The 23,038-nt window shown below is 57.7% G+C and overlaps 7 protein-coding genes across 7 annotated transcripts; 3 read left to right on the forward strand and 4 right to left on the reverse strand.

The window, feature by feature from the left end:
• Positions 1 to 842: 842 nt before the first annotated feature.
• On the forward strand, positions 843 to 2,525 carry TRAVEDRAFT_71770 (methyltransferase; the record flags this gene model as incomplete). The annotated part of the gene is made up of 9 exons (XM_008039835.1): positions 843 to 952; positions 1,014 to 1,178; positions 1,227 to 1,277; positions 1,333 to 1,378; positions 1,431 to 1,464; positions 1,529 to 1,629; positions 1,679 to 1,858; positions 1,911 to 2,052; positions 2,104 to 2,525. 9 exons carry the CDS (start codon positions 843 to 845, stop codon positions 2,520 to 2,522), a joined length of 1,248 nt encoding a protein of 415 aa, XP_008038026.1.
• Positions 2,526 to 5,937: 3,412 nt separating this feature from the next.
• TRAVEDRAFT_20132 (uncharacterized protein) lies at positions 5,938 to 6,766 on the forward strand (the record flags this gene model as incomplete). Its single annotated transcript, XM_008038994.1, has 3 exons — positions 5,938 to 6,027; positions 6,103 to 6,494; positions 6,721 to 6,766. 3 exons carry the CDS (start codon positions 5,938 to 5,940, stop codon positions 6,764 to 6,766), a joined length of 528 nt encoding a protein of 175 aa, XP_008037185.1.
• A 799-nt stretch (positions 6,767 to 7,565) lies between these two features.
• On the reverse strand, positions 7,566 to 9,802 carry TRAVEDRAFT_20133 (general amino acid permease 1; the record flags this gene model as incomplete). The annotated part of the gene is made up of 11 exons (XM_008038995.1): positions 7,566 to 7,649; positions 7,703 to 7,797; positions 7,854 to 8,018; positions 8,072 to 8,498; positions 8,552 to 8,633; positions 8,686 to 8,819; positions 8,865 to 8,992; positions 9,048 to 9,159; positions 9,224 to 9,308; positions 9,359 to 9,576; positions 9,632 to 9,802. The coding sequence occupies 11 exons, from the start codon at positions 9,800 to 9,802 to the stop codon at positions 7,566 to 7,568; spliced, it is 1,701 nt and encodes a 566-aa protein (XP_008037186.1).
• Positions 9,803 to 13,608: 3,806 nt separating this feature from the next.
• Positions 13,609 to 14,922, reverse strand: TRAVEDRAFT_37106 (uncharacterized protein; the record flags this gene model as incomplete). The annotated part of the gene is made up of 1 exon (XM_008039120.1): positions 13,609 to 14,922. One exon carries the CDS (start codon positions 14,920 to 14,922, stop codon positions 13,609 to 13,611), a length of 1,314 nt encoding a protein of 437 aa, XP_008037311.1.
• An 865-nt stretch (positions 14,923 to 15,787) lies between these two features.
• TRAVEDRAFT_148024 (amidase signature enzyme) lies at positions 15,788 to 17,570 on the reverse strand. Its single transcript, XM_008039836.1, has 8 exons — positions 17,386 to 17,570; positions 17,202 to 17,336; positions 17,054 to 17,146; positions 16,918 to 17,000; positions 16,725 to 16,864; positions 16,477 to 16,669; positions 16,294 to 16,426; positions 15,788 to 16,229 (listed from the first exon to the last, which is right to left on the reverse strand). The coding sequence occupies exons 1-8, from the start codon at positions 17,553 to 17,555 to the stop codon at positions 15,818 to 15,820; spliced, it is 1,359 nt and encodes a 452-aa protein (XP_008038027.1). The 5' UTR covers positions 17,556 to 17,570; the 3' UTR covers positions 15,788 to 15,817.
• A 337-nt stretch (positions 17,571 to 17,907) lies between these two features.
• TRAVEDRAFT_167415 (WD40 repeat-like protein) lies at positions 17,908 to 19,561 on the forward strand (the record flags this gene model as incomplete). The annotated part of the gene is made up of 5 exons (XM_008039837.1): positions 17,908 to 18,430; positions 18,490 to 18,738; positions 18,790 to 18,869; positions 18,928 to 19,118; positions 19,174 to 19,561. The coding sequence occupies 5 exons, from the start codon at positions 17,908 to 17,910 to the stop codon at positions 19,532 to 19,534; spliced, it is 1,404 nt and encodes a 467-aa protein (XP_008038028.1). The 3' UTR covers positions 19,535 to 19,561.
• Positions 19,562 to 19,568: 7 nt separating this feature from the next.
• On the reverse strand, positions 19,569 to 22,900 carry TRAVEDRAFT_148029 (uncharacterized protein). Its single transcript, XM_008039838.1, has 9 exons — positions 22,702 to 22,900; positions 22,576 to 22,647; positions 22,432 to 22,522; positions 22,174 to 22,372; positions 21,762 to 22,120; positions 21,540 to 21,712; positions 21,391 to 21,485; positions 21,171 to 21,339; positions 19,569 to 21,113 (listed from the first exon to the last, which is right to left on the reverse strand). The coding sequence occupies exons 1-9, from the start codon at positions 22,780 to 22,782 to the stop codon at positions 19,593 to 19,595; spliced, it is 2,760 nt and encodes a 919-aa protein (XP_008038029.1). The 5' UTR covers positions 22,783 to 22,900; the 3' UTR covers positions 19,569 to 19,592.
• Positions 22,901 to 23,038: the final 138 nt, after the last annotated feature.

Below are 23,038 nucleotides of genomic sequence, written 5' to 3' on the forward strand. Positions count from 1 at the left end.
AACAAGACCGGTGAAACCATAACACGCACGATTCGGAACTGAAATGCTTCTGCCGCAGACTCGCACTATCATCCGTCTGGTACGGATGCGGTTCCGGCATTCCTCCATACATGTTTGGCGGTGGTGGTGGCGGGACCGGCGGAGCTGCTCCTGGAATACGCGGTAGCGGCCTGGGCGCCCGCTGTGTGGGGGACTGAGGGTTGCTTATTGGGGTGGGCGGGCCAGGTGCTGGCGGGAGAGAGGGTGGTGGTGGTGGACGCGGAGAAGAAGGCAACCCGTAGTGAGGAGCTTGGGCGGGGCTGAATATCAGAACACACTGGCAGTGCAAAGGACAGACGCACAGTGGGAGGCCGTAACCGACCGAGCCGATGGCTGCAGTCGATTCGCCGTAGGGGTCGCTTCTCCGTCGTGATACTGACTGTAGATGGAGTCGACCTCACGATCTGCGTGGTGGGGAATACTGTGCAGTGATTGCTCGGAAGTGGGGGACTCTTCCGCAAAGCCAGCCAGGACTTGGTGGTAGAGCTGAGCGAGATCTTCGTCGCCAGGGGGCAGCTGGGACATTGCGGCAACAGAAGACATTATCCGGGGTCAGGGATGCGCCAGGCGTCGTTCAGGCCGACATGGGAAGCGGGGAATGTCGTGACAGGATTTGGCGGTGAGGACCAAGTCGTGAGCAAGTATCGACTCGGGCGGCTGCGCGGCTCTGATCACCCAGCCCGCACGCGTGCCGTATATGGCATCCGGGGAATCTCCCCCTCCGGCAATTCCAAGATCAGCCCGCCACGCGAGCGACATCTCCCATCCTTTCAATCTCCAACATAGCGGTACCCAGCAGGAACATGTCCGCTGCTGGAGGACACGCCGAGGAAACGTCCCCTAAAACGCGCATTCCCAAGACCGCCTCGTCCGTGCACGACGTATCCGCCGAAAAGCCACCGTTTGGCTCACGGTCAGTGGTTCGACTGCGCGCACGTATTTTGGGATGATTTACATAACACACCCCTGCCCAGATTCCTGACAAACGAGGCAGACGTATGGAGCCAGAATGCTTGGGATCACGTACCGCCCCCGACAGATCAGGACGAAGTCATTTCTGCTGCACTAAACAGACAGAAAAGCGCACCTGTGCCCGACGAAGAGAAGCCCAAGTACAATGACAAACCAGCGAGACATTGGTTAGCTATTGGGCGTGCTCTTTGCGATCCACTCTAACATAGTAATAGGGATGAATTTTATAAGGCGAATGCTAGCAACTTTTTCCGGAACAGAAAATGGTGGGTGAAATGGACTATACCGTGAACTACGAGATCACTGACAGGCATCGCATAGGTTGCATCTAGAGTTCCCAGAGCTGAAGGCTGCCGCAGAAGCTCATGTAAAGTTCACTATACATACCCGAGACCGCCATGTGTGCTGATGGGCTTCAGGCAGGGCCAATGGTCATCGCGGAAGTCGGCTGTGGTCAGTCCACTTCCGGCTTCTTGGTGTCTGTCCCGGTCAAACTGATGGCCGTCCATGTGCATAGGCGCAGGCAACGCAGTGTTCCCGTTGCTGGCCGCCAACGAAAATCCCCATCTACACCTAAAAGCGTATGACTATTCCTCACACGCCGTCAAACTCGTTCAGGTATGCATCCATCTATCTTTCACCACAGCATCTTCCGATCGAGCCACAGAACAACCCCTTATACCTCTCGCCACCTCTCGGCACGATCGAAGCCGCAGTCTGGGATCTGACATCCCCCACTCTCCCTCCAGGACTGGAGCCCGGAAGCGTTGATATCCTGACGCTCGTGTTTGTCATGAGCGCGCTACACCCAAAAGAGTGGGCGAACGCGGTGTCCAACATACACAAGGTCCCTTTTTTCCGCTGCGCAGCCTCACTTCAAGTGCTAACAGCGCACTCAGCTTCTCAAGCCGGGCGGACTCGTCCTCATGCGCGACTACGGCCGTTATGACCTGACACAACTCCGGTTCAAGGGCGGCCGCCTCCTCGACGACAACTTCTACATCCGTGGCGACAAGACGCGCGTGTATTTCTTCGAACTCGGTAACTCCATGATCGTGCTCTATCTATATCCTCCAGCTGATCGATGTGTAGACGAGCTCGCATTGCTGTTCACCGGGTCTCCTGCCCCTGCAGCGTCGAAGACGAGCACCGCGATCCAGGTAGTAGAGGAAGCCGACGACCCCTCGGATTCAGACCCCAGCACCCGTTCAGCGCCTGGAATATCTCAGCCACAATCTCCCGGCCAATCAACACCTACCCTCGCCGACGTCGAAGAATCGCTCTCATCCCTCTCGGTCGGCACCTCGGAAGATACACCACAAAAAGCCGGTGCGGTGCATCCCACCCTCGCGCAACCATCTACAACGAACGGCTCGCATCCACTTTTCTCGATCGAACAGCTGGGCGTCGATCGCAGGCTCATCGTGAACCGGAAACGGCAGCTGAAGATGTACAGGGTGTGGATGCAGGGCAAGTTCAGGAAGGCGTCGGAGCCGGAGTCGAAGTCGTAGCCTGCTGCCCTTGGAAGTCGTGAAATCATCTTGTACGAGACTATGTAGCGAGTAGCCCATGATTTGTTGATGTACTGTTGCACTCCATCTCGCAGCGCTGTGATCTGCGGCCTGTGAACGTGATGTGTCCCTGCCAGACCAACGACTCGCGACAACGACAAACTTCGATGTCTGCACGACGAGCCTTCCCCAGGGAGGTTCAAGTGGCGCTTGTGGCACTGGGGAGGGTACTTCATACTAGCTGCGAATCGGGTCTGTATGAGTGCCCCCGAATTCAAAGAGGTCGCATCATGTGGATATTGGGCTGTATTGGCCCGTCAAAAGGCTGTACTTGAGGGTAAGAGAACCGCCCGCTTTCACTGATGCAATCCCCTTACGCGACACAAGGCGCCCATTGCCAACTCTAGCACTGACAGCCCAAGACTACATGGCTGAACGACCAAGCGCACGGAAGCGCATTGCGCAAGGCGATGATAAAACGCAGCGCCGGAACAGGAGGAGGGGGTAACAACCAGCGACGATCTGCCCTCCCACCTGAGCCGTCAATCCTCCCCTCCACAAACACACAAATGCGGGGCCCGCAACGCTCAGAAGACGCCGTCGAGGCAATCATTCGGAAACTGAAGTCACAGACCTGGTCGACTCACCAGCGCGGAGTGTCCGGGAGTGCATTCTTTGCTCGTATTGCAGATTTCAATTTCCGGCCTATCCTCCCCAGACCCGGTGCGCATGAAGTGGCCGAGGGCTCGAGTGCACAAGCACGCGAGGCTAACGCCCAATCCAGCGCTAAGGGCATCGAGGAGGTAGGTATAGGGATGGATACCGTATACGGCGCCCGAACAAAGAAAGAGGAGGGGGAGGAGGATACTTTCAAGGCGAGTCCATAGTTTCGAGTCACTCACCGCAGCGAGACACACCGCTGACCGAATGAACCCCTGCCTGTACAGTCCGCCACGGGCCCCTGGGGCGAAAACGAATGTCCATCTTCACTGACGGCCGCCGATGTACCCAAGAATTGGCGGTTCCAAGAGGACAAGGAGATGTCCGATGAGCATGCTGAGGGAACAATCGACGAGGAGTACGCAGGGTCGGTCGACCGGGTCGCCGAGCGTGTGCTCGACCAGGGAGAGGGGACGTTCGAGGATGTGTTGCGTGAGACGAGGGAGGCTGTCGAAATCCACAAGCAGTACGACCTCTGGGAGTTCTTTGAGGACAGGGGAGAACCGGACTTCTGGATTCTGGGGAAAGGTGATTTCAAGCTGTGACGGAGGGCTTTCGAAGGTCTGGCCTTACTTTATGAACATTGCGGATGTGTTGTATCATTGCTGCCTTGTATTCTCGCTCGTTGTCTAGAACAACGTCTCCCAGATATATTATCAATAATCTAGTTGAAGTTTCATTAACGCAAGCTAAAGATCTAGTCAGAGCAAATGAGCCTACGCAGGTAGTCATGATATACGCCAGGCATGTAGTGATGAAGTAGTAAAGGTACCTAGTCAGTCACGGTGTGCAAACATCCTCCTCGCCTCGGGAAGGTAGGCGGTCCGGGGGCTGATGTCACTGTGCGATGCACGACATCTGCAAGTGTATCGCGGACAAAATCTGCCAAGAGTCGAGCAGGACCATGCACAATACACATTGAACGCCGTCTCGCATGCGCTTCCCAAGCAGCTGGAGCAAGCGGGCACTGGTCGAGAATCTTCCGATGGTGCCGCAACGGGCGCCTAATTGGCAGATGAAAGGGGGGAAGCGGGTAAATTGTGCAAGAGTTCGCCTTGGACACCATTGTCGTGTACCGCAGCATTTTAGACGCATTGTACGATTCAGTCCACGCGGTAGCGGGCGGTGAGACCGCTATTTCCGCGCTGACGCGTCCTTCGACACATTGTCCGACCCCGAGGCTTGGCCAGCTGTACCGCACGATCTTTGCTGGTCTGTGAAGCAGAGCTGGTCAAGTAGCAATCGAGGGCTCGGGTCCAAGCAAATAGCGCAATATGGGGATATAACGCCGCGGCGGCGGAGGAGGAGACGGTCATCACCAGCAACCGCAAACTCTCCACCCCAAACCGAACCCAGTCGCGCATTCACAACCTCCGAGATGGGCCTCAAAACCGTCTTAACGAATATATCGGGGTGCTTCACCAAGAACGGTGAGAAGAAGGGAGGAGGAGTTCGAGGAGACGCCCTAGAGGCAAGTTCACAGCTATGAGCCACTTGTATCGCGTCTCAATGGATCGCTGACCGGGTGAATCACGGCCCAAACAGCGCGCCACGCCCTCAGCTGGACACGTCTCCCCAGCCGCAGCCTCTGTAACCGATTCCACGCCCGCGCCCGCCGCCGCAGCGCAGGGCAGTGATGCGTCCGAGGACACAGCTGCGACGTCGGCGCCCGTAAACCCCCTGCTGCTCGCGCCGGGGGATTCGTCGTCGCTTTGGCTCAATCGAAAAGTTCGAGAGAGTTATAAGAAGAGCCACCAAAGAGGGCAACCGAAAATGGAAGAAGGAGCGGGCCACATTGCGAAGTAGAACGCACGGAGATCTGACCGTATATGGCGGGCGTTGTTGATGCCTTGTATTCAGTCGTTGTATTTCTTGTATACAACGGCGTCTCCCCGTCGGAAGACGCCCAGGAATCTATCCATTGCTTCAGTACTTAAGCAAAGCGGCTTTTGAACCAGAGAGGGGGAAGGCACCGTGGTTGACGCACCGGGTCTTGGTGCGGACCGGGTTCTAGAAGGCGCTAAATTCGAGCCTGGAGCCGTAGCGGCGGCGCACCGCTGCAATTGTACTGATGCGCTGTATCAAAGCATGCAGCGACTGTCCCATACGTTTTTGCGCGCGTCGTGCTCCTTCTCGCGGCCATGTAACTTGTAGCAGACCGGCGCCGAGCTGCTAGTGGGTAAATTCGTCATTAGCTGGGGTTCTGCGGTAAGAATACGCCAAGAATCAAGCAGGGGCATGCATACCTCGTGCTTAATCGAGCTTGCACGGTCCGCTGGTGAGATCTGTAGGTAAGCGGACGCAGCGCGAGAACTTTCCGATCGTTATCCCAACGGGCGCCTAAATGGTGAATGAGATGCTGGCTCCGCTCGATCTCGCTGACTGCCCATAAAACTGGGTCGCACCTCGTGCTTAGGACTAGCTTTGCCCACCCCGATATGGTTCTTCCAGCCCCTCTATTCTCCCCGGCGCATCCTCTCGACGCAATGCGGGGTACCGAAGCTTTGCTGCATACTCCGCCCGAGGCTCGCTCGCTTTTACGCAGAGCATGGTCCGCAAGAGAGCAGTAGTGTCCAAGCACGTCGCGCGAGGACGTTTATAAATGCGACGAGGGGGGAGAGGAAGGAGGTCATCACCAGCACCTGTATGTCCCCACCCCCTCCGACATTGACATCGAGCACACGTACGACACGTAATGGCCGAGCAGGCCACGACGACCAAAGCAGAGGAGGTCCCTGAGGGCATTTGGGCCGCCCACCGAGAAGACATGGATGTTGATACAGAGGTAAGTCGACGACCTTGAGCCACTCGTGCTGCGTCCTCGACGGATCACTGACTGAGTGAACTCCGGAAGACACAGGTAACGACATCATCCTCGGAACCAACCGCCGCCGCCGCCACGCCTGACCCAGACCTCTCTGCGGTGGATGCGAGCGAGGACGAAGACGAGGACGGGTACGAAGACGAGGACGGGTACGAAGGCGAAGACGAGGACGAAGGCGAAGACGAGGACGACGGGTACGACCCGTTCAAGGAGTTGATCGCACCGTGGCGGAAGCGGAAGGCCAGTGCGAATGTCATGTGGGACATAGAAGAGGAGCCGGTGGAAGAGCAGCGCGAGCGACGGAGGCAGGCTCAATACCTGCACCATCTCAATTGCTGCCTGTGGTTTGGGTGGGCTAGCCGGCGGTACGATGAACTCGTCTGGGGAACAGGCGAGGGCGTACCAGAGGCGCCTCCAAGGCTAGAAATGTGGGTGTACCGGATGCCGCATGTAGCCTTCGTAGAGGGCGACGAGACGAGGTTGTACTTTAAGGGCCCGCCATTGTAGCTTCCCAGTCTGCATACGGTGACGGCGTCGCTCGGACGAGACCGCCCTGCAATCTAGTCGTTGTTTCAGTCAGACTCCTTGAAGCGTAAACGGAACAAGCCTGCGTTGTTCTATAACGCACCACGTTGATCTCAACCTCGTGTGCAGGCTAAAGCCTAAGGAGTCTATGTTCCCCGCAAACGAGGACGGGTAACTCGTGGCACGAGTGCGCTACAACGATACACCCGGCCGCGGGATGAGTAAGCCTAAGCTCGACTTGAAATACAGATACATTCGCTCACCATCGAGTTGCCAACGAACGGTGCGGCGAGCGGCCAGCGCAGCGACTGCAAGCCCATGAGGCCGAGTCATCCCGAACGCAGACGCTTGCCCACCCGAAATCCGACGAGGAGAGTCCCGGGGTCTCTCTCGGGATGAAGAATAACTGCGGGCAGACGGTTGAACATTGAACCAGCAAAAAGGGAATATTAGCAAACGTCGAGGACGATGGCGGCGCCGAGTCCGACTGCAATGCAAATGCCGGTCGGCGTTCTGCGACGTTCTGCACGTCGGACGCAGAGGGGATCCGAGTCTCGAGATGGATCTGGAAAATAGGAGATGTGGGTCCAAAGGCGAGAGTGGCCGAGACCCGGGACGGGCGAGGACGTTGCGGTGTGACGGTAAAACACAAGATCGTGCTGTAACGCCCGTGCTAACCCTAACCCAGGACCTGCATCCAATCAGATCGCCCATAGACAAAACATCTCGTTGCCCTATTTCCGACTCACCTGCCGCCAACAGGTCCAACGGCGCGAGCGACATAAACAGTATCTCAAAGTCGCACGCGCGCGCGAGAGTTTTAAATCAGCATTGGGGATATCGTAGATTATACACTAGGCCCTGGGTAGGGCAAGCACAGACAACGGGGTACTAAACGCACAACTCATCGACGTCATTACACGACAGCACACGACATCGCGACCAGCAAGCACAGGCAAGAGCAAACGCCCGGCTCAGAACAAGATGTTGAACACCTTTTCGCCGAAGGTCCTTGGGGGCTCTTCGGGGACCTCAGTCTCCTCAACAGTGGGGATACCCTGCGCGCGGGTGTGAGAACTAGGCGATGTGCGGATGGGGACGGGGAACTCACGGTGACGAAGTCCATTTCATGGGGCTTCCAGATCTTCGTGCGCTTGATGATCTTGTACGAGAAGTACAGGATGAAGAACAGGGGGATGTTGAGGTCTGCGAACACGCTGTGAATAACATATTTCGCGCACTGCGACGGAAGCACCACTTACAGGCCGTGAGGAAGCCAGCGGCGTTGAAGTCCCAGAAGACGGCGAAGCCGTTGATGAGGATGAAGAAGGTGATCCAGCCGATACCCCAGTACGCGAGGTAGGGCTGCAGCTTGCTGTGGTAGATGAGCTTTGTGCGGTCGAGACCTTGCGCACGCATGCCGCGGTCTTTGGGATGTGTCAGCCATGCCAATGTACATTTTCAGGTGACGGGTACTCACAGAAGAAGACGTAGGTGATGTTCATCGACAGCCAGCCGAAGAAACCGCCAACGGTGGACAAGTTGACGAACCAGTTGAAGACGGTTGCCGCACCGCTCGCGACGTTCATGAACGAGAGGAGAGCGAAGACACTGGAACCGAGGACGGCAGCGAGAGGGAGACCGCCCTTGGTGCAGTAGGTGAAGATCTTGGGTGCCTGACCACGGAGCGCGAGACCGTAAAGGACACGGGATGCGCAGAACAGGTAGGAGTTGCCGGCGGAGAAGGCGGAGGTGAAGATAGCGGCATTGATGATGTGGGGAAGAACCTTGATACCAGCACGGGTCATGGCAATAACGTATGGTGACTCGGCGGCCGTGCCGGTCGAATGCAGCAGCGAATCGTCGTTGTATGGTACGAGCATGCCGGTGATGAGGACACCGAGCATCTGTGCGAAGGAAGGTTGAGTTATATCGGCAGCGCGAGGAGAACGGCACATACGTAGAAGAGCAAAATACGCCAGAACACACGGCGAACGGCCTTCGCGATGTTACGGCGGGGGCTGATCGTCTCGGACGCAGCACTGAACAGGGACATCAGTTTTTACCGAGAAGTGAAAGAACGCAAACACATACATTGCGACAAGCTCCATACCCTGGAACGAGAACGCCGCCTGCACAATCACCGAAAGGATACCAAGGAACTGGTCAAGAGACTTGTGCTGCGGTACGAGCCCGGCGCCATTAAGCGGTCCAGGGTTCTTCCAGTACTGAGGAAGGATAATTGTCAGTAAACTCGCGCAAACGGCGCCCACACGAGACCTGCGTCCAGGGGCGATATCAACGGCAAGAAGCCTCACGCGGAAGCCAAGACGATCGTGCTTGGGGCCACCTCCGAGGTCAATCACGAGTCCAGTGATGATGAGGATCGTGATCAGGAGGACTGCGGTTGGAAGACAGTGAGCGGACGTCAAAAGGGCGGGAAGAGAAGGACGCACGCTTGATGATCGAGAAAACGAATTCCGATTCACCGAACCATCGTACTCCCAAAATGTTGATAGCGCAGACCAAGACGCAAATAGCAGCAGTGTAGGCGGCTTGATGGTTGTTCTATAAAAATGAGGGCGTCATGTCAGAGGAGATCAAACGAGAAAAGTTTGAAAAAAAAACGCACATCGGCGTCCCAGAAGGTAAGGAGGATACCGGCAGCAGTGATCTCGACGGGTACAGAGATGGCGTTGGTATAGAAGTAGTTCCAGCTTGCAGGGGATGAGAGATTTGCAACAGGAAGAAAAATCATAACACTCACCCAACAGCGAAACCAAACGCGGGGTCAACCCACCGCGCAGCAAAATGAGGGAAGGTACCAGAAATGGGCGCATGCGAAGTCATCTCTCCGATAGCGCAGAGGGAGGAGTAGGCGGCGGTGCCGACGAGGGCATATGCAATTAGTGCGCCTAGCGGTCCTGCGGCTTGAAGCGAGTGCCCTGAACCAAGGAAAAGACCAGTACCGAGGGTACCAGCGATCTATCCATCGTCAGCACTCGATGAACAAGAGATACATGTCGCGGCGGGAGCTCACCGCAATCATCTGGACATGACGCTGCTTGAGTTTCCGCTGGACGCGGTCAAGGTCGGCCGCGTCGAAGTGGTAGCGGTTGTCGGTATCCGTAACGACATAGTCGTGGACGACGCCCTTCTCGACAGAGCTCGTCTGGTCATGTTTGTCGTCGTAGTCCTTGGACTGCGACATGGCGGGCAGCGGGTGGGAGGAGGAGGGGGGATATGAGGCGCTTGGAGCCGCGCACGGGTTTAATGAACGGAGGTGGAGGACCCGACCTCAGGTGGATGGGCGTGGAGAGAAGAGGCTCGGTAAGCTCCAGACGGATTCGAGGGTTTATACCGGCCGGCACACTCCCGGTGGGCGACTTCCAAATCGAGCGACGCGGAAGATAAGGACCCGGGAGAGCTTGTGGACGCCACCGATAAGCCTCTGATTGATCGCGTCAAGAAAACCCTCGCCGAGTGGCCCCTTGACGCCCGCGCTTTCTCCAGACTCTGCTAATGCTCCCTAGCCGACATCACTTTGCGATGGACCACTCGCCAAACTATCGTATGTATCGAGATACTGTATCGCTCGCAGAGCGGCGGAGGTACGGTAGCGAGACGGGCAGCGACGGCTCGGAAGAGAGCTCGGAGTCGGCGAAAAGTGGCGCACGACCTGCCAGAATACTCGGATGAGGAGTCGCTGGGGGCCGACCCCGAAGCCCAGGCACACTGGATTTGCCGCCCTTCCCCACGTCCCGCGATCGCAGTACCAGAGATCCCCATCAGATCTGTCTCGATCCGGACTGACAGCCGTGCCACCGCTTGATGCACCCCCAGGCACTCCACAACTCCAGCTGCCCTGACCGTCGGGTGTGTACGTCGAACAGAACGACGTAGTAGGCGCACGACCTGGCATAGTTGGCTGTTGAAACATACAGGCAGTGTACACGCAGCGCAGGTGGCTACTGCTATGCATGAGAAACGCGCGCGGACCGCCGCACCGACGTTGACAGACCGTGACGTTCGGGGGAACTGCGCCAACGCCCACGACCCGTGATATGCGTATAGCATCCGTGGGATTAACGACATCTGCGCTCAACGGCGTGAGGATCGCGTGGGTATGGCATAGTCTCTTGAGGGTGGAACTCTGTGGCAGCACGTTGCGGGAAGAAGGGTACACCAAGACCGACGTGAACGGTATATATATGTGGCGGCCCCTTATCGCGCTGCGACGGCCGCTTGGTGACGCTTATCGGCTTGTTAGCCTCTGCTCTCGCAGTACGCCCATTCTTGCATGTGCTTCTTCGTTGGAGTAGAACTTCAGCTGAGAAGCCGTCGTGTGCCACGGAACCACGACTTATGCGGAACTGTACTTGTAACGAATGAGGGAAGCAATGGAAGTCCTCCCATGCAAAGCAATATTTACTAACAACAGCTGCACGGCGGAATGTGCTCTTTCCGTCATCAGAGACTGTGCTTTTAGCCTTGGTTACCGATTCATGCGCCTCAGCGCACTCTCCTGAGTCCTGAGATCGGCAAGGTCATACTCCAAGGGGGGTGCCTGCATCTGCATGACCTGACTGCTATAGCAGCGACCGCCGACCGTCAGAATTTGTGCACGATCCCGTGGGGTTGCCCGCCCGAAAGATCAGGGATCCACAAAAACTCACAGTTCCCAACGCAAATAGAGTACTCGACAGAAATCCCGTCCTGTAGTAACCCCCAATACGGCGAACCATCATCCCAGGTGCACCACAACCATACTGCGAAGGCAGCGCACAGCGCTATATATGGACTGCCCCGCATGGCGCGACAATCGATATTCCGGCGCCAGGTACGTTGCATAGGGACCGGATTAATGGAGAGACAGATAGGCCCTCTGTCACTGTCAACCTGATGCTTCCTGATCTGCGACATTCACTGATTCAAACAATGCTGATAAGCCAGCGTACCTATTCGCTGCTGCTACTCCCGCCTCGAGCGAGCGAGACCGAGGCGCACCGTCGAGTAGCATTTGATTTTGACGAATCGAACCCGACGAGGCGCGCGGGGACGTAGAACGCACCATTTGGATGTTCGCCCGAGAAGCTTCGGGGGCTTCTCAACACCCGTCCTTCTCCGACATACGCGTGCGTCTAGAACTTCTCGAATCTGGAAGTAAAACTGCGATCTGGAAGAGATGTCAGAGAAGACCATTAAAATTATACTCGCCGCACGAGTGAAGATACATCGCACAAGTCTCAAATTTCGATGCGGACAGCGGGACGCTCACCGACCACCGAATCGGACGAGGGCCGTGGGTCCAAAAGGCCGCGTTTGCTTCCGGGGCGCGCGCGAGGCCTGTGGGTCCCGGGCGCGAAGATTTCGGCAGCCTCGACTCACGGTGACGCAGCGAGAAGTCGGCGCGCCCTGAGAGATCCGTCCGCGGCCGCGCAAAATTTCCGCCGTCGCGCGCAGCCAGGACAGCCTCGGCGGCAGGCTGACAGCGAAGACGAGCGGGTCGCGTGCAGCACGCCGCCGAAGAACCGAGGGCGCGATGTGCCCCGCCGCATGGACACCGCGCGCAGTTCGTACGTCCCACGGAGGACTTTTTGCGACGCTGGCTGGGAGTCTCGGGAAGCCATCTGGACACCAGGGCGCTTGCGGGTGGACATGTGGCCAGCGCGACGAACGCCGTGATCAAACGTCCGCGAAGCGCGGTCCCACAAGGCGCATATGGAGGCATATGGCCCTGTGGCATCTATGAAATCCTGCGACACAGCCTGGGGAGAAAGTTCCGGGGCAGGGCGTAATCGGGGGACTGGAGAACATTAACGTGGACTTCTGACCGCCTTTAGAGGAGAACTTGCCTGCGTCGCTGTAACTCGGCGTCCTTTACATACGCGAAGGCACCAGCCAAGACTTTTTCAGTGAATGTACGTCCCGTGGTTACATCATATGTCACTCTGGCTGAAGGCTGTTGCATCTCAGCGTCCAGAGGGTGGCTTCGCCGAGGTTCGGCACCTTCAAGACAGATGTTCTAGAGACACAGCCAGTGTTCCTCTGTATTCCTGTGCTTGAGCTTTCTACACTCAGGAACATAGAGCAATGTGAGGAATTGTTGGAAAGGATGGTTTCCATGGTGCAGGTGGGCAGGTGAGCGGATGAGTCCAAGTGAACGCTAGTGACGTAACCGAATCGAGTTCGACTTCTACATATGGGCGCCTACAACTAGTACGCACCGAGTAGGCGCTCAATATGCACTGCGCTCTCGGACATGCATCGTTCTCCGCTCTCCGTATGCGCTCTACTCACGCGGAGCCCCGAATAGTGTGGGGCCAGTTGAAATGGTAAACCTCTTTCTGACCACTGCTCTCGTGCCAGCCAATGGCTGTGGAATCTGTCAAATAAAATCAAACATAGCGACAAACGCATACTAGCGCACTGCTCCACATAGTAATCCTCGAGGCCTTCCTGGTATAAGTTCGCCAAGAAGAGTCGTGTGCAGCCTCCACCTGTCTCCGACGCCACGGAGGAACATATTCATATCAGTCCAACATCACCGGTATGCCTTCCCTCGTGAGCCCAAGGCCTCGAGTTTCAGCCCATACACAGCCATACATACTAGTATCCCAATACTGACGATGCGACGCCTATTAGGATCTGCGGCGGAAATAACGCAGTCTCCGAGAATCGAATGCTGTGCGCGTGTGTGGCACAGAGCGGCGGCGGCGAATGTTGGGTAACCGACGAGGGGTAGATCGGTGGTCCCAGCGCGCTGTCGGAGGACTTGCACCGCGGCGGCAAAGTTCATCGTCTGAACGCGGCCGCCACCGCACCGCACCCTGCTACGCTTCGCTCTCCTCCTTCCGACCACGGCGGAACATAGTGGTGAACCTGGACGAGCTGGGAGCCACGGTGCTACTGCGGCATGACTCGGCGGGACCGGTCGCGCCCGGCCGCAAACCGCTTCAAAGCCAAGCATTATTCCGTCATCTGTTCGCCTACGGCGGCGGAGCAGAGCCGGAAGACTCACCTTCGGTAGAAGTTGTACACAGCCGCGCCAGACGTCGCGTCGTTGTAGATGGTCTGCAACAGATCATCCGGACAGTCCGAGTCGGGTGGGGGTGTCTTCTCCGGAAACCCGAAGCTGAACTCCTTGTCGCTCTCTGGGCCGTCGAGCGGGAAATGGGCAGCGATGCGCGCCAGGACTTCGGACTTCCACACCCGCCACACCTCGGTGTCGTTCGGGAGCAGGTCGTTCAGCACTCGGGTGAGCGCGTCCTCCCGCGCCGGCGCTAGGAGCAGCAGCGCGAATGTGACCATCGCCGTCCGCGTGCCGAGCCGGTACCGCTTCAGCTGGCCTTCCTTGAGCTCCAGCACCTGCTCGCTGAGGATCGCACGCTGGATCCCTGCGCGATCGAACGATGCGAGGTACGAATTGTACGCCCATGCGCACGCAAGCGTGGCGAGGAAGAACAGCTGGCCGTGCAGCGAGCTCTGCGGGATGAGCAGCAGCTGGACGATGAACTGCAGCGTGAGCAGCATAGAGCACACCCCGATGCTGTGGTACTTGGGCTTGCTGTCGTAGTCCAGCGAGAAGTGCCCGCGCGTGACTGCGTTGATCGCGCCCTCCGGACCCTTGACAATGACCAGCTCCGAGCCGCCGCTTTCGAGCACTCCGTCTCCCGGAGGCGCGCCGCGTGCTGGAGGAGGGTGTTTGAAGCGCAGGGTTCCCAGCCCTATCACGAAGCACGACAGGCCGCTGCTGACCACGCCGAAGAGGATGATCGCGAAGCAGTACCAGTCGCGGATGAAGGCGCACCCCACGCACGCACCGAGAGAGACGATGATAGGAATGCTGGCTAGGATGCTGGTGTAGATGCCATTCTTTCGGGTGATGTCGTTCGGGACAGGAATATGATCGAGTTGGGCGATGGTCACGAACCCGGGCGATGTTTTCCGCATCACGATGCCCTGGGGAGAGATGGGCTCCAGATGACTGCATGTGCTCGCGAAGAGGTTGGCGACGTGGCCTGTCTTCTGGAGCACCGTCCCAGATTGGGTCGCAATAAATTTGGGTCCGTCGCCTCCGTCGTACTCGAACAGTACCGCAGGGTCGACGTTGACGCCAGGGTAAAGGGCGTCCCAGAACCGCGAGCGACTAAGTTGGCCGTAGCGCTTGGCAATTTCGTAGCTGCCGGGCTGGTTGTACCATCCCAGCCACTTGCGCCCTTCGTAGATGTGCACGGTCGCCATCGCGGAGACCGAGACGTCGCCGCCAAAGAAGCCGGCTACGCCCGAGATGTCGAGGTCGAACTGGGTCTTCGAGCCTGCGTCGGTCATGGTGTGAGGAGCGGACTGCAGCGAGCGAGAGAGGCGGTGATTGAGTGTACGGAGACCAGAATTGTGCCCTGTGCAGCGATTATGTAGGCTGCGAAGACTGTCAAGATACCCAGGGCTGCACAGCGCACGCCGACTCGCCTGCTCCTTGCCTGCGCGCTGAGGCACCTTGACGTCTGTAAAAGCTGCGCTGTGAAGATACAAAGATCGCCGCTGTGAGTCCCGTTTGCGAGCAAGGCAGAGTGCAAGTTTGCTCAGGATCGCACTCACCGTTACTTGAAGAGGCTACCGACATCTTTCTACCGCCCAGAACACACCGACCCGAAAAGGTATCTCATCTGGGGCCGATGTGCAATAAGGGCCCATGTCGACCGGGGTGGCAGGGAGCTCGATCGACTCCGGTTTCTCGTGAGACATCGAGGTAGTTCAATGAGAGCAGAACGGTACGCGTCGTTGAAGGGCGTGTCCTGTGATAGACCTCGCACTTATGCTATCCCGAGCGTCATGTGCAATCACTATGAGAGGTTGTAGTAGATGCTGCCCGTTCCAAGCACGGTGGTTCTGTACGACGTGCCGGGTAGCCTTTGACCACCACGCACCGAGAGCGTGTAGGGAGTACCGTGCAACGCCCACAACAGACACAAGGGTGTTACTGCATTCGTATAAACCGATTCCTGGATGTGCATGCGTTAGCGGTACGCTTTCTGGGAGGTTGATATTAATGAGCGACCACACTCACATTCACATCACAAACCACAAGGTCTTCCTTGGAACGAGTAACGATGGAGATATGGGCGCTGAGGGAGCCGCCCAACAGTTACGCATACTTTTCAATCGCGAACCGCGAGCGAGCGTCATGCAGCATGGGGACAACGATGGTGCTAAGCGCCTGCGCTACCTACAGAGGACCGGCGTGACATTTCTCGATCGCCTCACCCACCCTCAGCACCATCTCTTCAGCACCCCACTGCCCAACTATGCTGACGCCGATTGGCCAGCCATCGGAACCTTGGCCCGCAGGGACGCTCAGTGCGGGAAGTCCAGCCAGAGACGCCGGCACGGTCAGAACGTCCTGCACGTACGCATCGAGCGACGACAAATCAGACGAGGAATCCGCGGTGTTGTCGGGCAAGGGGGGCGCGGTCTGTATCGCAGAGGGATGGATGATGACGTCTACGCCTTGACCATCGGGTGGGGCAGTTTGTGATGACGCGGAGCGGAGGGCGTTGGGGAGAGAGAAGACGCGGTCAAAATCCGCCTTGATGAGGTTGCGGACGCGCTGCGCCTTGAGGAAGTAGTTCTCAAACGCGCTGCGCGGGATGTCAATGAGTTTATACCGAACGTAGAGAATGCAAAAAGGAAAAAGCAACGTACTCCGCGGAAAGAGCGTATGCACCTAGCAATATGCGACGCTGGACCTCTTTCCCGAATCCTTGAGACCGAGTTTCGGCGTAAACATTCGCAGTTTTGGTCATGTCAGTCCCGGGTGGTAGGGATGCGCGGAAACCTGTGTATATGTTGAGACTTTGAGCCCCACAGCGTCCACAAAAGGCTTACCATACTCAATGCCATCATAACGTGCGAGGTTGCTGCTGGCCTCTGCGCTCGAGATCACGTAGTATGCGCTGAGTGCGTACTGTGTCGATGGTAACGATATCGGCACAAGAGTCGCTCCCCTCGCCTGGAGCTTGTCCAGCACCCGCTTCAGGGAGTCCACGACGCTGGTCTGCAGCTCCGAAGGGAAATATTCCTATATATGCGAAGCAAAGTCAAGATAATTCAAGGAGAGCGAGGGGTGCACATACCTGGGGAATGCCTATTCGCAAACCGGTATAGTCACCATCTTTGAAAGCCTCTAGGCGGTCGGCGCACATTTGCGCTGCACGACCCCTGATCTTGGGTGATGCTGCCGTAGGGTCTCTTGCATCGTAGGTTGCGATAGGGTCTAGAACCACGGTCAGGCGTCGTCTAGCATGCTGTTATTCAAGGATGACTGACTGTGCACGCGTCTGACTGTGGAGACATCCCTTGCTAAAACCCCGACGCAGTCAAGGCTGTCAGCAAACGAGACTACGCCCCATCTATAGATGCCAGCGTTAGAGTGCGTGCACCGTTTAGATTGGCATGGACGTACCGGCTGACGATGCCGTAAGAAGGCTTGAGGCCAACTACGCCGCAATAGGAAGCGGGCAACCGTACAGAACCCCCTGTGTCGGTTCCGAGGGCACTATACTTCACAAGAATTTCAGAGTCGTAATTATGGGAAGGAGAAACATACGTACGCATCGCAAAGACCTGCTGCGACCGCCGCAGCGCTGCCTCCAGAGCTTCCACCTGCAGACCTAAGTTCTGCCTGGCCTTTCCTTAGTCCAAAGGGGTTGATTACCGGGCCATGCACCGAGTGCACGTTCAGAGAGCTGAGGCGCATTCAAAAACGGACTGGTGCCGAAACATGAAAGTGCTTACCCCATGCCAAACTCATCGCAGTTGGCCTTGCCCATGATCCCGGCGCCATTATCCGAGAGCAGCGACACAACAGTCGCGTCAAAGGGGGATTCGCAGTCTTTGAGCATGCGCGAGGAGCACGTAGTAGGGTAGTACTTGGTGCAGATATTGTCCTTCACCGCGATGGACATGCCCGCCAGCGGTCCGGTGCTCGATGAGGGGTAGGATGATGGGTAGAAGGGCGTCGCATTGCTGACAATCGCATTCACAGCGGCAGTAGACGCCTGCAATGATGCATTCCGACGCAGACGGTGAGGGAGCCTAGAGAGCCTGCAACGCTTTGGTGACGAGCGAGAGAGCATGGTCGAAGGCAAACGCGAACTCGGTGGACGCGCCAACGCGAGAGATGTGATGGGGGTCACAGACTGCCACGGATATCCGGGCCGCGTCACAGAAAGTAGTCACAACCTACCGTACGCCGCGATTGCCTGTTTCGGAAAAATTTGTGGCAGACACCTTGACCTCCGACGCTGAACTCGACCCATGTCCGCTCGCACATCCTCTACACAGGGCGCACTCCCAAAACCTATCCTCAAGAAGGCGAGGGTGGGCACCGAGCTGCCAAATTCCACCAAGAAAAAGCTCGCCGTACGCGAGAAGGCACGCCCGGACTCCGATACTCCCAAGACCGCGCCTAGCAAGGGGAAGGGCAAGCAGCGGGAGGCGGCAGCCGAGCTCAAGCCCAAACTCAAGAAGAAGAAGGCGACATCCGCGGTGACCGACCCTAGCTCGTCAACCTCTCCACTGCCAGCTTCCTTCAAAATCGTCTGCGGTTCCTACGAAAAGCTTCTCTACGGACTGGAGGGCACCGTTTCCTGCGAGGAATCCGCCTACAGCTTCCAAATCGCCCCCATATTCATCTTCCCTGCTCATGTATCTTGTATCAAGTCTGTGGCGGCCTCTCCGCAAGGAGGGAAGTGGTTGGCAACTGGGAGTGCAGATGAGATCATCAAGGTGTGGGATCTGCGCAGACGGAAAGAGATTGGCGGTCTTATGCACCACGAAGGTACGCCCTTTTCCCATTACCGCGTTTCGGCAGCTCGGTCAAACTGACATGTCTTGCAGGATCCATAACGCACCTCGAGTTCCCTTCGCGATCACACCTACTCTCGGCTTCGGAAGACGGCACATTATCCCTCTTCCGTGCGCGCGATTGGGCAGTGCTACGCTCGTTGAAAGGTCATAAGGGCCGCGTCAATTCTGTGGCCGTTCATCAGTCCTGCAAAGTCGCCTTGAGCGTAGGCAAGGACAGGACGCTGCGCATGTGGGATCTGATGCGAGGGAAGGGATCCGCGAGCACGAAGCTTGGCAAAGGTGTGTGTGCTAAATTAAGCAAGTTGCGAGTCGATTCTCATAGTTTCTCAGAGGCCGAGCTCGTTCGGTGGTCGACGGATGGCTCGCTCTTCGCCGTACAGGCGCAAAATACGATCGATATATACTCTACAGTCAGTTCAAACCCCGGTCCTCGTATGCCACGGTATGCTGACCCTGATTGCTCTGCAGGACATGGAGCTGCTCCACACCCTCACCCACCCCTCCCGTCTCCACGACATCAAGTTCTGCAAGCGCGTCGATGGCGACGGCGAGCTTCTTCTCGCTGGTGGAGAGGACAAGAAGCTGTCTATATACGACGTTCCCAAAGACCACGAAAAGGTCCCAACTATCATCGCGGATATGGTTGGTCATGCGAACCGGTAGGCCTCTGTGCACTGACGCTCGCGGCACGCAGTATCTGACCTAATATTTCAGCGTAAAGGCTGTAGACATTATCCGCGTCGCGCTACCCGAGGGCGCCAGCCGCTCGTCGACCACCGTGGTCTGCACCATCTCCTCAGACGGCAAAGTTCGTCTGTTCGATCTTGCTGCCCTGCCCGTTTCGTCGGAGGAGCGGACACAGCTAGAGCCCGTCGCGGAGTACGACACGAAGGGTACTCGGCTTACATGTGTCGCTCTCGCCGAGGGTGACGCGGCGGAGACGTCCACGCCCGTTGCGGGCAAACGGAAACGTGAGGACGAAGAGGAGGCTGAGCAGGAACCCGAGTGGGAACCTCAGCACGAAGAGGAAGGCGCGAGTCAAGACGAGGACGGCAGTGATTCCGATGAAGAGTAGACGGGTATAAATACAACATGTGATACATTATAGTGGGATTAGTATGCTAGTAGCAGTCCTACATGAAGTCTATCGCCCGTTTCCGGCCCCTCGGCGGCCCAGACTCGTTGCCATGGCCGGCGGGAGGCGTGCCCTCGGAGGTGTCTGGTGGTAGTGCGGGTGGCAGAGACAGGTTCTTCACGACGTCCGGTGCGGGTTTCTCAACCCACATCGCGTCGTCGCCGTTGTCCTCTTCCTCTCGCGTCTTCCGCTTCTTCTTCTTCGGCTCACCATCGCGTCCCGCCTTCGCGGCGGGCGGACCAAAGCTCGGGATGCTTCCGTCATCCTCGACGTCGAACGACATGAGCGCCGTCTTCGCCTTCTTCTTGTCCCTGCTCTTCTTGTCCTTCTTGTCCGAGCTCTTGCCCTTCCGCGACTCGCGCTCCGAGCGAGGCACAAAGGTTGGCTTGAACGTCGCAAGGTCCACCTTCTCTAGCGGAGCGTTCGGAAGGGGTGCAGGAGGCGGCGTAGCGGTCTTCGCCTTCGCAGCAGGCTCCGCCGTGCCGAAAAAGTCGAGCGGCGCGGGCGTCTTCTCCTCCGCCTTAGCAGCGACCTCCGGTTCATCGTCACTGTCCTCGTCGTCGCTTGCGAAGATCGCCTTGAAGACATCCATGGCCGGCCGTTCGTACGTGAGGATTTCCTGTCCCTGCGTATCATCCTCGCCGAGACCGATGTTCGTCAGGTTCCGCGGGCCACTCCTGCGTCCGCTTGCGCCCACGTCTGCACCTGACCCAGACGTGAGCATCAAAGGCGCGGTCCCCGGAGTACTCTCCCCGGCGCCGCCTACGGGCGCATCCGCAGCGTTCCTTGCCGCGGTCGTCGCGAACTCGAATCCTTCAGACGCCTCTCCCGCAGGACCCGTTAAGTCCACCTCGGGGTCCTTCACCCCAAAGCGCTTGCACAGAAGGCGCGCAGGCTGCCACGGCTTGACCTCGCGCGTGAGGGGACCGAACATGCCCAGCCGTACCGCGCCCATCTTCGGGTCCTCCGCCTTCTCCTCCGCGGCCTCGCCATCGTCGTCGGCCCCTTCTGCGGCAGGCTCCGGTTGGTGCAGGCCTTCGATGACAGTAGGGCCGTTCTCGATGATGACGGCGCTGCGGAAGCGACCCGCCATCGCGCCCGAGAGCGGCTTGAAGACCGCCGCGGACTTCGCGTAGTCCTCGAGCTCCTTGTAGTACTCGTCTGTGCTCTGGCCAGGGAGCGGGCCGAAGCCGACGCTGTTGACAGGGTCACCGGCGACGTGGTTGGCTTGGGAGTTGAGGAATGCGGTGTAGCGGGACTGTTTCACAGCGTCTGCGGCGAAGGGCTTGAAGCCCTGCAGCGCGGCTTTCGCTACGGATGGGTGGAGGTGGGGGATGCCGCGAGCGGTCGGCGGGGGCGGAGGGCGGTCGGGGGAGGGCGGTCGGGGAGCAGGGGGCGCAGAGGGATCCGCTTTCAGGTTCCGGATGCTCTCGAGGCGTTCTCGGTCTTTCTGAGACATGAAGTCGAAGACGGAACGTGTCTTCGCTGGTAAAGGCGTCTCGCCTAGCATATTGCCTCGCTGGAAAACACGGATTGTAAGTAAAGGTCGGAAGTATAGGCGCGGTAGGCGACTGACCTCATCGGCGGAAAGCTGACTGCGTTTCCATGCTGCATGCGATGATGGTAGCAGGCTCTCAGCTTTTGTCTGGTCCGCACTTGCTGGCTGATTCTCCTTGTTCTTCTCCTGCTCCCACACCCGGCGTGGGTCCGGCTTCCAACCAGGCGGTATCTTAGGAAGAGGGAACCTACGCCTCGTCATTACAAACAGCTAGGCGGTATGTGCTGAATACACCTACCATCTGTCCTCAGCCACAGGCTTGCCCGACAATACAAACCCTCTCAGCACCGGTGTGCCATCGTGGAAAGTCTGCGTGATTCCGGGAGGTACCCTCTTGTCAAAGAGCGTCAGCGAGACGAGCGGGTGCAGGAATGTGCATCGACCTACAGGTTCTCGTGATGAGGGTTGTCGTCGAGAGCTGGACCCGATGCTGATGTACTGGTCATCGTCACCGAGAGAATCATCGAAAGCGAGGCGGGAACGACCCGACCCCGCGCCGGCATCATAGATATCGACATCGTCGTCGTCAGCGTCATTCAATGCACCCAGCCCGAAGCCAGCTAGGCCACTATTAGCAAAGTCTTGACTGTCAATGAGGGAAGTACCAACCAGATATCGACGGCCCGGCCTGACCTTCCCCACCGCGGGCGGCCTGACCTAGACTCTCGTTCAGCCCAAGACCAGGCGAATAGCCCAGCCCGTGAAAGTTGTCCTTCCGAGGGGCAATGATGACGGGAATGTCCCGCCTGGGATACATATGTTTCTTGGCCTCCTCGATATCGTCTTCTTCGCCGTCGACTTCCTTGGACGGGTCAAGGAAACCGGCGTCTTGACGTTTGCGTTGTGCGAGCGTAACCCGCGGACCGATACCTTGGCCTGGTCGCCAGCCCATCTTCTTGAGGATTTGCGCACCCATAGAATCCTTAGGTGCCGGCGCAAGCGATGCAGCTAGCGCGGCGGATATGGGGCTGGGAAATAAGCTTAAGATGCAGGCGATTCGTACGGCGACGGGAATACGCACTCCTGTTCCGCGGTACCCGCCTGCTGCTTTCGCTTCTCGGCGGCCGTACCACCAAAGTCCATCTCTTCATGTTCGTCGACAAGCTTCCGGCTCTCGCGCAGCTCCGCTATGTCCTCCTCATCCATGAAGTCTTCAGGCCGCGCCGCCTTCTGCTTTGCGCGCTCATTCCTTGAGGAGACGAATGTAGATGGGGCCCATCCTAGCGCATCCCACCGAGCGTGTAAGGAAGATGTACACCTGTACGGCTTCTGAACTCACCCTCTTTCGAACCGACAGTGTTGAAGTATCCCGCGGAGAACCCTCCCGTGAACGCTCCGTGCAGCCGGCGCCGGCCTTTCTCATCCCTGACCTGATGTTGGGAATAAGTAACGACTTTTGAGAGGCATGGATAGCACGGCCTACGTCTTGCTTCCACAATGGCACGAACTCCCCGGTATCCTTTGATTTCTCGAGCGGCGGCAAGGGTGTTCCAATCTATACTTCTCAGTCAGACACATCGCATATCCCGCAGAGGGCCCATATGCGTACTAGACAGAACGACTCGTTGGCTTTTGAGCTACCGGTGTCCACCCCGAGGTCGTTGAGCTTCCGCTTGAGTCTGCTTGTCATCGTTCTAGTGGCTGTAGACTCTCTTGGCGAAACTCGCAAGTCAAAGGTGGCCGCAAACTATCCCAATACCCAAAGATACTCCCAGAGCGGCTAGTAGTAGTATAAGAGAACTAGGCACCAAGCCAAACCTGGGTCCTGAGTTTGACCTGCTGGAGGAGAGAGAGAGAGACTGTAGATCTAGATCTCAGTGAACAGCGCCGTTACGTCGGCGTCGGGCGCTAATACAAAAAGGCGGGGCCGCGATCCTGCCATTAAT

The sequence above is a fragment of the Trametes versicolor genome (genome assembly GCF_000271585.1).
Source record: "Trametes versicolor FP-101664 SS1 unplaced genomic scaffold TRAVEscaffold_5, whole genome shotgun sequence".
Classification (NCBI taxonomy): domain Eukaryota; kingdom Fungi; phylum Basidiomycota; class Agaricomycetes; order Polyporales; family Polyporaceae; genus Trametes; species Trametes versicolor.

Bases quoted from the DNA above. Each gene is read 5' to 3' on its own strand.
- TRAVEDRAFT_148029 (XM_008039838.1), bottom strand. From the start codon at position 22,782: ATGACAAGCAGACTCAAGCGGAAGCTCAACGACCTCGGGGTGGACACC. The intron at 22,373-22,431 runs GTGAGTTCAGAA...GGGATGCGCTAG, and splicing joins CACTGTCGGTTCGAAAGAGG to GATGGGCCCCATCTACATTC. The intron at 21,114-21,170 runs GTCAGTCGCCTA...CGTGTTTTCCAG, and splicing joins GTCAGCTTTCCGCCGATGAG to CGAGGCAATATGCTAGGCGA.
- TRAVEDRAFT_148024 (XM_008039836.1), bottom strand. From the start codon at position 17,555: ATGTCCATCGCGGTGAAGGACAATATCTGCACCAAGTACTACCCTACT. The intron at 17,147-17,201 runs GTACGTATGTTT...TGTGAAGTATAG, and splicing joins GCAGCAGGTCTTTGCGATGC to TGCCCTCGGAACCGACACAG. The intron at 16,230-16,293 runs GTACGTTGCTTT...CATCCCGCGCAG, and splicing joins GCATACGCTCTTTCCGCGGA to CGCGTTTGAGAACTACTTCC.